Here is a 15,673-nt window from a genome sequence, read left to right as displayed (position 1 = left end):
GCAAAATATTGATCTACTATTCCGGGAAATGAATCTTCCGCACCTTTCTAATAGCCAACAACGACAACTTCTTCTTCCTTTTTCAGAGGCAGAGATTCAGGAGGCAATGTTTGGCATTGGGAATGCCAAGTCCCCTGGGTTAGATGGTTCCACAGCTGAATTTTTTAAAACTCACTGGGATCTACTAGGATTGTCTGTGTTTCAAGCTGTTAATCGCTTCCTCACTACGGGATTTATTCTACGTGAATGGAACCAAACGCTCATTGTCTTGTTACCTAAAAATTCCAATCCTGAAGAGGTTGCTCATTTTCGGCCAATTAGCCTATGTAACACGATCTACAAATGTGCGTCCAAATGTTTAGTGAATCGGCTAAGACCATTGCTTCCCGATCTAATCAGCGAATATCAAAGTGCCTTCATTCCGGGACGGCATATGGAGGACAATATCTTGATCAGTCATGAAATGACTCATGTTATCAATAAACATCGGCGTGGCAATGTTCATCTTGCTGCCCTAAAAATTGATATGACTAAAGCATATTCGTGTTAATTGGATTTTCCTTTTAAAAGTTCTCAAGGTTTACGGGTTCCCTGATCCTTGGATAAGGTTGATTCATCAATGTATTTCCACTGTCACATATCGTATCCTTATCAATGGGAAAGTATCTGAACCGTTCGTTCCTACATGTGGACTTCGGCAGGGGGATCCTATTTCCCCTTACTTGTTTCTGTTCTGTATGGATATTCTGTCTCGCATGTTAACACTTGCTACGGATATTCGGCGCTTTGACGGATTTAAAGCACACAGGTATGCACCTTCTATTTCTCATCTTTTTTTTGCTGATGATGCTGTTCTGTTCTTCAAAGCTTCTGTTACTTCTTGTACGGCAATATCCAAGCTCCTGGCTCGGTTTTGTAATATTTCGGGGCAAATGATAAGCTTGCGCAAGTCCTATGTTAAATTCAGCCCTAATCTGTCTGAGACCATGATCGACACCTATAAGAGCATTCTGCATTTGGATGCTAAAGGTTCTTTGGGATCATATCTTGGGGCACCAGTAGACATTCAGGGGAAAAAATCTCAGCATTTTCATTACCTACTGGATAGCATAGCTCACAGATTACTGCATGGAGTCATTCTCCAATTTCCCAATCTGGGAAGATAATACTTATCAACTCTGTCTTAATTGCGTCAATTGCTCACATTCTATCCATCTTCTTGCTACCGGTAACCATTGCTCACAAGGTAGATGCCATGATAGCTAGGTTCTTCTGGACTAGTAATTCCGGTAAAGGGATTGCCTGGAGACGGCAGGAATTTTTGCATAAGCCAAAAGGCATTGGGGGACTCGGGTTACGTAGTATTATGGTGCATAACCGCGCTTTATTGATTAATAAGGCCTGGCGGATCCATCGAAATTCTGATCTCCTTATCAGCAAGGTTTTTGCATCCGGTTCCCATACCACTTCGCCAAATCTTTGTAACCTTCGTCCTTTACGAGGTCAAAGCTCTTGGGGGGCGCGGAGTCTATATCAGGCTGAAAAGGTTCTTCTTACTAACTATGCTTGGAAGATTGGTTGTAACTCTTCCCTTCGTGCTGGTAATAACCGCTGGGTTAATGGTACGGTGCCGGAATTCCGCGATCATATCAACCTTCATACTGCGGCTACGGTCACTATCGGCTCTCTCATGTTACCTCATCAACAAGGTTGGAATATTTCCCGATTAGCCTCTCTCTTTACTACTCCAACGGTTCGTGCTATTAGACGATTAGAGTTGCCCAAATCGATACTCCTTCCGATATTCCTTTTTGGCCTCTTACAACCTCTGGCAGATATACAACAAAATCTGGTTACTATCTTTTATCTCGACAAACTGACATCTGTAGCATGACACCCCCTCTGGTTTCGAAAGTGTTTCGCATTCTATGGGGTTTGCGCATCATGCCTAAATGGAAAATTTTCTTATGGAAGCTGTGGCACAACAGTTTAGCTACGACTGCTAATCTTGAGGCTCGCGGTATATCCATTTCGGGTGATTGTCCAAGCTGTGCTTTGGAACCTGAAACTTGCCAACATCTCTTCAGATTGTGTCCTTTCACTACTTTGGCTTGGCAGACAAGCCAGCTGGGTATCATTTCCAACTCAGTTCCGTATGGTTCCTTCCAGGATTGGCTTATTACATGGATATTATACTTTTACAGTCTGGATGGCTACTCTGTGGGGAACGTTTACCTAAATTTATTGCCACATTATGGACTATCTGGCAATGTCGGAATAATTTTGTTTTCAACAATATCATTCCTGATGGTGATATCCTACACACCATGCTGCAACAAGTTCTGCACCAACATATAACCTTTCTTGCCAGACCTTTCACATGTTCTAAGACTCTGGCAGAAGGTCCAGGACCTCCGGGATTCCTCATGGCGCATTTTGGGTCTTCTTTTTCCGGAGTTCCTCAACTACATATCCAAGTAGATGGTTCTTGGACTAATAATTCTCCTTTAGCAGGAATAGCATGGGTGGCTCAGACTGTTCATAATCAGACTCAGGCAGGGCAAGGCATTTGCATCCATGCTGATTCTGCACTGCTTACGGAAGCTATGGCTTGTTTGGAGGCCTTAATTTGGGCACATGGCAAGGGCTATCAACGAGTTGCAGTTCATACTGATTCTGAGGTTGTTGTCCAAAGCTTACGTAATCCACGGACACAGCCGATAGCTATTACATGGACACTCAGTGACATTCTTTAATTGGCCACAACTTTCAATGGTGTCGGATCATGAAGGTCAATCGCTCGCAGGTCCAGCTGGCACATGATCTGGCTATTCGGGCCAGACAGGGACAACTTGCAATTGTCCCTCTGTAATTCCTTTACTAGTTTTGCTCTCTTGTTTAACTTTTGTACGCTTTTTTGATGTCCAAAAAAAAAAAAAAATATTGGAAATTGAAGATAGACTTTAATATAAACATCAAATTAGGAGTACTAGTGCTTGTTTTAATTGGGTAGATAGTTGGAAAGTTGAATTGAAGATAGACTCTAATATCTAATTAAACGATTAAAAAAAAAACTTGAATGGATTTGGTGCACAATAACTTAGGCTATGTTCAGTTCACCTTATTTTTGCTTATTTCAGATTTAATCAGATCAGATCAGATCAGATCAGAAAAAATAAGTTCAGATCAGATCAGTTCAGATCATGCTTATATTTAAAAATCATTATATCTTTCATTACATATTAGTAAAAATTATAATAATTGAATATTAATAAAGTATCATTGAGACGAATCAAACAAGACCCCACATGACTATATTTTTTCTTATATATTGAGAAAAATCTAAAAGATAAGATCTTGTAATCAGAAAAAATAAGTTCAGATCAGATCAGATCAGAAAAAATAAGTTCAGATCAGATCAGATAAGTTCAGATCAGAAAATTTCAGGTGAACTAAACATAGCCTTAGGCTCCGTTTGGTAGGACGTAAAATATTTTCAATGTAAAATGATTTTCATGGAAAACAATTTACAATGGAAAACACAATTCCAGAAATAGTTTTCCGTTGTTTGGTTCCATGTAAGAAAAATGATGAAATGAAAGGGAAAGTAAGGAGGTAGTAAGAGGAGTGTACAAGAGAAATAAGGAAAACGGTTTTCCCTCATTTTGAAGGGAAAATGGTTTTCCATCATTGGAGAGTAATTTTACCCCAAGGGAAAATGATTTTACATTTTTTTGCCCACCAAACGATGTAAAACTGAAAATAGAGGAAATAGTTTACCGGAAAAACGTTTTACACCCTACCAAACGGAGCCTTAGTGTACACTAAGTATTGTATGATATTATCTGTTTGCATAAGATATAATCACCTTTTATATAGTCAATTTTTATACGATATAGTTAGTTCTTTATATAACCATTTTCTGTATTATATATCAATTCTTTCTATTACATTCTGTTTTTGTGTAATATAATCAATTATATATATAATGAACCCGGTTCACCAAGACTTATTGTTAAATGATCACCTAATTTACTTAGATTACCAAGTGTCAAGTCCAAAGTTGTTCATATCAACCTTTACTTGTATACTAAATATTACTTATGCATATCTATATTATGTAGCCCTTTTGAGCCAAGTTAAGCCTAGACAAGATATGTTCTAGTGAGATTCTTAATGGATGAAGGTTTTTTCATTGGGCCTTTGCTTTATCTGTCAAAGGCAGCTGAGAGTTTCATCTAAGGCCTTAACTATCTAAGAGTGAAATCTATCGATCCATTTGATATATTCTCTCAATTTTATTGTCATGGAGCCCTATAGTTTGAGTTGATAGATAATATGATCGATGTTATATGTTCGACTCTCTTCTAATTTTGTCACTTCATCAATCTAAAATTAATTACGTTACGTAATTTTTTAAAGTGAAAAGATAGCAAGACGAGAATTATTTGGAATATTGGATTAGGCACCATGCAAGACTAATAAAGATCTTTTCATTAATATAATGAAAAGTGTGAAATAATATGTGACATAACTCATTTTACTATGAATTAGTGAACTCAACTTTTTTTTTCGTCTTTTCTAAAATTAAGTTATTTTTGTTAAAACTTATTTTAATTAGTCGTGGCCTACATAGCTTAAAGTTGTTTCAAAAGCTCATCTTCACATTATTTGTATGTACTGGAAATAACTATATCATTTTACTACATCTAAAAAAGAATCAGGGTTACAATTTACATAACTACTCAATTACTAAGGTTATATACTTTACCAAAAAAATCTCAATTATCCTTCGCCAAAAATCCCCGTAATGCCCCTCCTTCAGCAGTTCACCATCAAGACCTAGTGAGATTTTATTAGGTTTATTCAGGTTTATCTATTACTTGCAATTGCTGAACTTTTTATTTTTTGGTACTGGTAATCAATCTAAGCTTTTAAAGTTACACTCATAGTTAGGACTTATTTTCTTTGACATAAAATAACTGAATCGAATTTAATTGAACTGAAATGAATTAAATTGTAACTAATAGAAATGATAATTGGAGCTGAATTGAATTGAATTAAACCGAACTGAACCGATTGCAACTAAACTGAAGTGAACTGAACTGAAAATAAGTTAGGGAGAACATGTCCTAATATCATGAATTGTAGTGGAATTAAGGCAAATAACAATTAAGGCTATATCTTTATAGAATGAGAATATTTATTCCAAACTTAATTGATATGTGATTATTTGCAAATATAATAAATTCATTTCCTAATACCCAATGGTCACCTGCTTGAACATAAGAAATTTCTAGGAAAATATTCTTCTCAGTTCTCATGTAGTTTCAATTTCTAGGAAGTGCAATTTTCACATTTACACTTGTTTGGGGAACTTCCTTCGTTATTTAGAACTAATATATCTTAGAAAATACATCTTTTTATATTTGTGTCAATCAAACAACTTTATATTCTTCTTTTATATAACAATTTCTACTTCGTAGACACTTTCTTTTCACTTCAACCACACAAACACAAGTAACATGTCTATATTATTATTTTCACTCTTAAGTTTTCTACACCTTATTAAGGTATAACAACTAGCATTTTTTCTCAACAACTAACACATTATTCCCTCAAAACAGGATAAAAAGCAAAGAAAAAAGAAAAAGGAGCGTAGTAAAACTAAAAGAGAGAGCAATAGACTATAAATTTCCTTTAAAGTTAAAATTAGGAGCCTCTCTTTATGGAAAGATAATGGAAGAAACTGTTTAACAACCTAATAAATCATGAACAGAAACAGCATGATTCCCTCAAGTCTAAATTAATTTGAAGGCTTTAAAAGTAGGCTTTGCAAAGTTGTAACATAGTACTTCCTCTGTTCCAAATTAGATGTTACACTTTTTATTTTAAGAAGTTTTAAATTAGATGTTACACTTTCATTTTGGGTAATACTTTCTCTCTATCTCTCTCCTATCACATAGACCCTTTTGTTTTCTTTCTCTATCTCTCTTTTCTTTTCAAAAATTATCTAGGAGTCCGTAATTTTAAAAGTGTAACATCCAAAAAGAAACGGAACAAATATATTTTTTCAAACAAAAATAAAATAAAAATTTGCAGTCACTTACTAAAGTGACTTATACTTTTTGGTAAATAGCGATCACGCGAATTCCTTAGCACTTATTATTGGCACCATCTCAAATTTATTACCTTTTATTGTTGAATGTTGAGTATAGTCCACAAAAGACGGCCTTAAAAGCATGAAAGATGTTTTGCTCATTGATGTGAGTTGTATGATGCAACAAAGTTAAAGTCTCTTTTAACTTCTAAGTCCAAAATTTAGGCATTTTTAGAGAAATTCAAGTTTTACAAAAACCACTTTCACATGCCAAAGGAGTTTCAATTGAATTGGTCATGTTAAGAATGAGAAGTAGGGACAATCTATACAACCTCATTTTGCTATCTATTGAATACATTTATGGTTACCTTTTTTATGCAAAAATTTGTGTTAGATGGTGTCATAATAATGGGGTTATTTACTTTTAGAGGTAATATATATATATAATTTAACATAACGATATGATAATATGTACATGGTCATATCAATTATATGAGTAAATAATCGTCCCACTTAAAGTTACCCTATTCGTAAATAATAGTTTCACTTAAAGTTACCCTATTCGTAAATTAAGACCATTTTGAACATTATTTTATTTGTTCTATAGCAATAGTATATATATTAGAAAAGGTAACCACCAAGCTAAGCTTGGCTACGAGAGGTTTCGGTCTCCCCCCCTCCCCCAACTCTCAACGTGTCTGCCCGCAAACCTAGTTCGGTTAACCTACGAGAGGTTTCGGTCTGTCATGGGCCTCTATCTTACCATGGGTCCCCAGTGGGAGCCCAAACAAATTATTAGAAAAGGTAACCAAGGACCATTGAGTCCAATGGTATGGTTTCCTATCTCGCACCTGGGAGACCAAGGTTCAAATCTTGGTGGAAGCAAAAATTTCAATATTACGAGGAGGTTGGGGCTTGCTGGGCCTATGGGGGAGTAGCCTTGTTGTGCGAGGACAGAAGAAATTCTTATTACCACGGGGTACCTAAAAGGGGGACCCAAAAAAATTATAAAAACGTATTATATATGACTTGATATAGGTATAATATCCCAGTTATGTTTTCGCTCGGTTCCAATATAGTACGTTATTATTTCAATGCACTACTTAGATATACAATTTTTTTTAATGTTGTGCACAAAAACTATATAGAATGGTTCTGAATTGGACAAAACTCCTCAATTTTGAGATAGGTGTTAGGATGCATAATATACATAGAGTATCGTATTGATTCGTTCGCTTGAATTCCACTAATCTGATTGAACATGAATTTATTGAAATTTATTGGACCTTATTATTAGGCTTATAAGAAACTTACTACTAATTATTTGAACTTAATAAACTTACCAACCTTGATTAGTACTAAATTAGTATTTTGACTCGGGCGATACTATGTATCAGTTACAATTATCAAATATAGTATTATACATAAATTTCATAATTTATTTTATTAGCTTTTCTTAATATCTTGTGTAGAAATTGAAACATGGACATTATGGCATGATCCGTTGTTTTTTAAAAAAAACTTCTAAAGAGTTGAGGATAAAAGTAACAATTTCATGGAATTAGGATAAAAGAATGTAATTACTCGGTAAAAGTGTTAGAGATCAAAAAGTTTGTCTATATAATTATATATAATTATAAGACTATTATATTTTACTTTGTAACATTGTGCATTAAAATTATAGTGGATTAAAGTCTCACATTTTATTTCAAAGGTATTGTGTTCAAATTCTAGTAACTACACATTAATATTTTCTTTTTTTTTTTTTTGAAAGAAAAGGGATTTCATTAATATTTCGCCAAACGGCACTTACAAGTTATTTCTGAAAAACATAAAATTCTAATAGAAATACATATCACCCTAGAAATGTAAACCTCGCAGATTTGACTTAATTTTGCCTTAATAAGAATCTTCATCTGAAGCAATGCAATCTGTGAGTTCGCTCTGGTTCGGCATACGATCTGCAGATGCGGAAATTTTGGGATGAACGTACTCCAATAGTCTTCCATAATTTTACAGAAGTTGTGAAACCCTAATTTTTCATGTTGAGTCTCGAACTTCAACCAATGAGAATAATTTCTCATACCTAAAAACAAAAGAACCATACTCACAACTCCCATAGGGGAGAAGGAGATTTCCAAAACACAAACTAAAAACCCCATAAAAGGGTTTGAGAAATCTCATAAAGAGATACTAATTTATTGAACAAAATAAGAAAATGAACTAAAAACTGAAAATAAAAGGGAAAAAGGGGCTTACCATGGATGAAAACATACATGGCAGCCCCCTAATTGATGAAGAAGGGGTAAGGGAGGCTAGGGTTTTAGAGAGAGAAAAGGAGAGGGGAACTAGTCATTTAAAATCACACATTAATATTTTCTTAATGAGACATAAACACGTGTATGATAAGTTTGAGAAGAGATTAGTTTGTTTATGCCTTTATAATCACACATAATTAGAAGACTTTATTATGTTTTACTTTGAACATTAAACATTGAAGTTGTGGTGGTTAAAGTCTCATATTTCATTTCAAAGGTCATGTGTTTGATTCTTTAACTTATTATTATTTTAAACAAATAAAAATATAATAAAGTGAGGAAAATAGATTCTTAAGTGGATAAAATGGAGCAATTCAAATTTACAGGATATTGAAAACCGATTTTTGGTAGGTATAATGATATTTTTTTATTTAGTTTTTCTAGGAAGGTAGACAAAGTATAGTGATGGAATCCAAAGAGTTAAATCGAAAGGATAGGAGTTAGCTCAAATGGGTAGAGCGCTCTCCCTTGGCCCCTGAGGTCAGGGGTTCGATCCTTACTCCCAACATTATGTTTATTTCCTACAAGCTAGTAGCCTTGTAGGAGTTAGCCCTTGAGCTGACTTAATTTTCTAATTAAAAAAAAAAAAAAAGAGTTGAATCGAATTTAAGAATAAAAAAACTCGACTCACCAACAACATAAACTCCAACTTGTCAAGTTCAAAAGGTGGAGTTTCTAAACTACAAAGTCGGCTTAACTAGTAATTTAGCTTTAATCAAAGTCTGTAGCCAAGTAATTCACATATGTTTCAACTTTCAAGGGTGGATGAGTGGATCTATAATTTCAAAGTGTCAATTGTTGGTCTTCAAACTAGTAAATATGGATTGAGGAATAGTCAATCAACATGAAAATTTCAAATATTCTTATAACCCAATTTGAAGTAGATAAAAATATTTAAATTTTAATTAAGGTGTCAATTGACATTCCTTACACCAATATAATACTCTATTTTTTTTAAGATACCAATATTCCTATTTTTAACCATTTCCTAGTATAACTTAAACAAGAATTGGTTAAGTATAAATTATTACTTTATTATCCATTACTTATCTAAATCGTTAAGCTAAGGGTTTGTTCTCTTCGGCATTAAACAACTGAACAGAACTAAATTGAATTGAACTGAACTAACCTGAATTGAATAGTGATATGTGAGAATAAAAGTATTGTCCTGAGCTGAGCTGAACTGAATTGAAAATAAATTAAGGAGAACATACCCTAAATGTCCAATACAATATCAATTTGGTACCAATAGAAGTGCTACTATATCTATTATAGAAAGCCATATATGATTATAATATTTTTGTCCTCACTCATAAAATAAAAGTTACGTTTGTACGTTTATGATTCACTTCAATGGTAAAAAAAAAAATATCATGAATTTTTTAATTTTTTTTTGAAAGATGATAAGATCCATCACAGAAGATGTAGCCAATGAAAAAAAGACTAAAACCCTAATCATTGTCCTGAAGACAACCATAAGAAGTAAGGCAGGTGGGTTCATAAATAGGCCACTGCCATGAATGGACCCATAATTTTCATATTGTATTCATTTCAAAAGTATGGAACCCACATAGTCACATACATTTGCCAACAATTCTCAATTACATAACCATTATGATCTTAATGGGTCCCAAAAATCCTTCATCCAAATAGCAAGAAGACAGGCTCTTTTGGTGCACCAAAAAATTATATTAATAGGGCATGACATTACATACATCTCACAATTTGCAAAAAAAGTAGAGAAAAAACAACCATGTCTTCGTAATCTCATCAACTCAAGAAAAAAAATCACGCCACAATGCTATACTATTACTCTCTCCGTTTTTTCTAAGTTCTACTCAATTACTATAATATACTAGAACTAGAAGATAACCGCTCATGCTATACTCTCTCCGTTTTTCTAAGTTCTGATCAATCGCTATAATACATAAGATAATCGCTAAATGCGAAAGTTAAGAAGATCACCTGAATACAGAAAGGTGAACTACTCATTTACCCGTGATTCGAAATCTCCTAAGCCGTGCTAATGCTTGCCTTTTCCTCTTTTTCTTTCTTTGTCACTTCTTTCGTAACATAATAACTGCAAAACATGAATATTTTATACCTTATAAATAATATCCAATTGTTGCAGTTATTATGTTACAGAGAAAGTAAGGATGAAGAGCTAGCTCATGTGGTAGAGCACTCCCCTCTGATTTCTGAGGTCAGGGGTTCGATCCTTAACCCCAGCATTATATTGGGGTATTTCCTTAGCATGCTTTGCATGCATTACCAGCCAATGTGCTGGTAGTTCCTACAAGGCTAGTAGCCTTGGTAGGAGTTAGCCCTTGGGCTGACTTAATTTCCCAATCAACAAAAAAAAAAAAAAAAATGTTACAGAGAAAGTATTTCTTTTTGTTTCTACTTTCTACGCCTGCCCTTTTGTTTCGACACTTCACATTTATAATTATTCCCTCCGTTTTTATTTAATTGCTACATTATTATATGGACAAAAATTTATACAATGTTGCTTTCAAGCTTTTTAGAGTGTACTTTTTGACCCATTTGATGTTAAATAATAAGAAAAAGTGAAAAATAATATTTTTGGGTGGAAAAAGAAAGAAAAACAAATATAAAAGTATTACTTTATGGTGGGCCAAGTACCCCAAATAAGAGAAATATAACAATTAAAAAGAAACAACATTTAAATAAAATATAACAATTAAAAAAACGGAAGGAGTAAGATAAAAGAAAACAAGATGAAGCAGAAATACAATACATAATGAAATACTACTCACAAAAGCAACATACAATTCTATATTACAGACAAACTCATAACAGTAACTAAATAAACCACTTTAAGACAAGATTTTATAAGAAGATGGGGCCTAATCAATTCAGGCTGAGAAAGAAAGAAATGAAAGCTCAAGAAGAAAGAGGTAAAAAAGACACTGAAAGAGAAGGGGGGTGGGGACTTAATTACTTATAATGCGCATGCAGCCATTTTAGTCTCTTTTTCTTTCTTCAAATTCCAGGGTCATTATCAAGTACAACCAAGCACTAGTCATCCCCATGCTTTCAATTTAGGACTTTTGATCACCCAAAAGGTAATACTATCGAATTACTCGCCGACGAGAGAGGCTCGTTTCATGCTACTATGACCACCGCGGAATTTCATTTGAGCCACAGATCTCGCCGATGCACCCTCGTGCAATGATTTTATTAGGCAATTATGTACAATAATGCCAATGGAAGAAAATAACATCAAACCAAAACATAACCTTACTTATAAGCGGAGTTCCTCATTTGGCTTCGAGTACCTAGCTTTACTCGGGTCCACGCACTTCCCGGAGTGAGGATCACGATCAATTTAGAGGTTCATAGCAGCCGGAGCTATCTGGATCTTCCGATGACATGGTTTCAGCATTGTACTTCAAACATTTCAGATAACTAATTGCTTCATCTAGGATGATCACTGGATTCTTGCTCTTCAAGTTAGGAATTATACTCTCAAGAACCCTCAATGTATCATGAATTTTATCCTTTCTTGGCCTTTTGCTTCCAATCATAGGGCAAACACTCTCACTGATATCTTCATATGATGGACTTTGGTATAGTATGTTACACCCACCATGAAGGGCTTTCTGTCTTTTTGAACATCTTTCTAAACTAGCCACTTCATTATCAAAACCTTTTTCATTTCCTTGTTCTTCTTGCTTCTCACAATCCTGCTCGTTGGCCAATGGAGAGTGACCACTGCTCACTTCATCGTCGTCCTTATCATTATCATCGAAGCTATCATCATCATCATCATCATCATCCTCATCCTCGGAATAAAGCAAGGCATTAATTTCTTCCGTGTCTTCACGCATTTCACTGACATCATCGATAATTTCATTCTCACCTGACTCTTCACAGAGAGCAGGTGTCTTAGTCCAAGCTTGTTCCACTATTCTTCCTTGTTTTTCAGCAAGATATTGATGGTATGCACCAAATGACTCTTCTCGAGGAAGATTCCAAGCAGGACAAATAGTTGGTGGAGTTGATAGATTCTCCACCCGAGGACAAAGAGAACTAAAAACTAGCCTCGTTTCATTTCCTGACCGATCAAAGATGAGAAACTTTTTCTGCTGAGCAGAAGGTACTTCACATGATGGTTTCTCACTAATTCTAGCAGGGAACAGAGAAATCTGTTCTTTGTGACCTTGATTTTGAGTAAATGGGGTCTGTAATTGGGGAACAGATTTTTGTATTAGGCCATTACTTACATTCGTAAGGCCTCTTTCGGGCAAGCCAGAAAAATCGAACCCATTCGAACCCAAATTAGCAGACACCCTGCAAGGGTTTATAGCAACAGGCAAAGACTCGTGTTGCCTGTGTTCGACAGGAGCAATCATGCAGTTCCTGTATGCAGATGCTTCCCAAGGGGAATGTTGATGGTGAACCCAAGAGCCGCTCAGCTCGACCATTAAACTGAAAAAAACACCTGAATTTGAAAAGGCAGAAAATTCAACACTGTTGTTTGTACAATTCAAACCATATGGTCATCATTAGGGTGTGTTCTCTTTACCCTAAAAAACACAAGTAAGGCTGATCAGGAGTAAGCATATGATAAATTCAATTCTGGACAGGTGAAGATAACACACCCAAACTGAGAATTGATGAGGAAAAGTTCAGTACTAACCGATATTATAGATGCTTCGATATGATATATTCAGCCTCTCCCTTAAGATTACAAAACAGAAGAAAAAAAACCAAAATATCCAGCAGAAAACAAAACAACACCTAAAGTACAGCCAATCTACGTAATGGGTTTAAGCAACTGACGGAAATACTCAGCCTGCAAGCAACAAGAAATGAATCACATCAATGAAAGAACCTCAATTAGATTCTATGCCATCACAATAATAGAGTAACGTGGCATGTTTAGAGCAGAAGGGAAAAAAAACAAAGTTGTTAGCACATACCTGGCAATCCTGCAAAGGTTGAAAACAAGCTATAACTCTAACTATAATGGTTGATTTTCCTGCAATTCCATTCTCATGCTTCAATGCCCGAAATTTTGACTGGCTTGATCCTTGGCACACCATAACTACTACTAAATCCTTTTGGACAGTAACTTAATTTGAAAACGATACTAGGACCACTAAAAGCGACACGGAAAGATGAATTCTCAAGAAACAAAAGAGGCTGAATTACCGAACAAGAATAAAGGAATATTGTAGTGGAAGGGTAACTAAAGGTTGACAATGAAGGAGGCGGCGACAAAGATACTAAAAGTTCTAAACTAGTTTAACTCTTAAACTATACTTAGATTTAGATAATAATGTACCAGAACCAAGGAACAACGGCGCAGTGGTTGGATCCCATGGTTAATAAGGAAAACAATCAGTGGATGATAAATTGAAGACTAAATTCGAAGGACCGACACCTTACAAGATAACCTTACAATACAAGTTCAAGGGTATGACTTTGCGGAACCAAAACATGCTGTTTCTTCCCTATCCCTAAGTTTGTGAAAGTACCAAACCTACAGATTTATAAAAATCCTGCAACAAAAAATGACAAGAAATTAAAAAGCCAAAATTTGCAGTATCACAGTAGAAAATGATATTCAGTAAAACAACAACAACCAGTATAAATTCCAACATCAACAATAACTTATAAAGCTAAATTTACCATATGTCACAGCTCAAAACAAAATATCATGTAGAAAGTAATTTACAATTCAATCTCAAATTCTTATGAACATGAAACACCATACACACTACTAGTAATAAATAAAGCTGACATTTTTGAAGAATATACATAAAGCAAAAATTACCCAGCACTCACTTTACTTTATTTTTTTCTGTTGTTGGGAAATAATTCAGCAAAAACCCTAAAGTCTTTATCTTTTCTAATTCTCATGATGATTAGAAGCACGCTTGAAAAATAAAAGCATCAGATTCAAGATAACCTTTTTTCTTTTTTTTACAGTATAATTTTACCACAATTACAACTTGTTATACCACTTCTCACTTAATCAATCACAAAATTAACAGAGATTATGATGAAGAAAAAAAACCCTAATCTTCAAATTTCACAAACGAGTGTTTATGGTAAAAGGGTACAATTACATTCTAAACAATTCCTTTCTTTTTTCCCACAAAAATTTCTGGGATTTGCAAAATGTATATGGGTTTTTACATTTAACAATTATTATCAACAAGCAAGATTAAATCCACACAAAATATGTTAAAAAAAATTAAGGGTACAATTACACTCTAAACAATTTATTTCATTTTGCTTACAAAAATTTCTGGGATTTGCAAAAACATTAAACATATATGGGTTTTTACTTTTAACAATTATTATCAACAAACAAGATAAAATCCACACAAAATATGAAGTAAAAAGTATCTTCTTTTACAACATTTAGCTAACAATTCTTTGTCTTGAACAAAAAATTCATAAAAGCAAGTAAAAAACTTACCAGTAAAAATTACAGAATAAGAAGAAATCTGAATAGATGTGATGAGATGATCTAGAAACTGAGTGCAAATATAGGAGAGAGAGAGAAAGATAATGGTAAAGATTTGAGGAGGAAATGGTAGGTGAGAGTTAAGTGAGAGAAAAACAAGAGTGAGTACAGTCAAAAAGAGGCGAAATGGCAGAAGGATGATTTTATAGAGATTTTTGACATCATTTCTAACACTGGAGTGGAAGATTTACCATCTAAGCTGCTTTTTTTTATTTTCAAAGTGTCAAAAGTGTCAACCGCACGGGTAAAATTTACCAAACTCTTTGATTACATAAACAGAGATAAAGTATACAATTTGCTGGCGTGGGACTATTATTTCATCCGTTCATACGTGAATGTCGTGTTTATAAATATTTTCATCCTGTTTAGCAATTACTTCCTCCGTCCTCTATTTCTTTTGCAAGGAGAAATAATGTTGTGAGTCATTAAAAGAAAGAGAAATTATTATTTGTATTAAAATTAAATGTATGTGTGATGAAAAGTTTGTGGTCTCATTCCAAAAATAGCAAAAAAAAGAAAGGGAGTAAACTAATAAGAGACACCCTTAAAAGGAATACGGGTAAACTAATAGAGGACGGAGGGAGTATATGAGTAGCTAATACTTCATCCCTCTCAAAATATAGGTTATGTTCAGTGCACCTTATTTTTGCTTATTTCAGATCAGAAAAAATAAATTCATATTAGATAAATTCAGATCAGAAAATTTAAGGTGAACTAAACATAGTCATACTTCCATTTTAATTTTGGGTGTCC

General features: G+C 34.3%; 1 protein-coding gene across 1 annotated transcript; it reads right to left on the bottom strand.

Annotated features, from left to right (window-relative positions):
• Positions 1-11,157: 11,157 nt before the first annotated feature.
• On the bottom strand, positions 11,158-15,072 carry LOC104904744 (transcription factor bHLH143). The gene is made up of 4 exons (XM_010693110.4): positions 14,873-15,072; positions 13,365-13,946; positions 13,082-13,237; positions 11,158-12,883 (listed from the first exon to the last, which is right to left on the bottom strand). Exon 4 carries the CDS (start codon positions 12,864-12,866, stop codon positions 11,763-11,765), a length of 1,104 nt encoding a protein of 367 aa, XP_010691412.1. The 5' UTR covers positions 12,867-12,883; positions 13,082-13,237; positions 13,365-13,946; positions 14,873-15,072; the 3' UTR covers positions 11,158-11,762.
• Positions 15,073-15,673: the final 601 nt, after the last annotated feature.

This window comes from Beta vulgaris, chromosome 9 (genome assembly GCF_026745355.1).
Source record: "Beta vulgaris subsp. vulgaris cultivar EL10 chromosome 9, EL10.2, whole genome shotgun sequence".
Lineage (NCBI taxonomy): Eukaryota > Viridiplantae > Streptophyta > Magnoliopsida > Caryophyllales > Amaranthaceae > Beta > Beta vulgaris.
The sequence above is the reverse complement of the archived record's forward strand: the minus strand, read 5'-3'. Positions and strand labels throughout refer to the sequence as shown.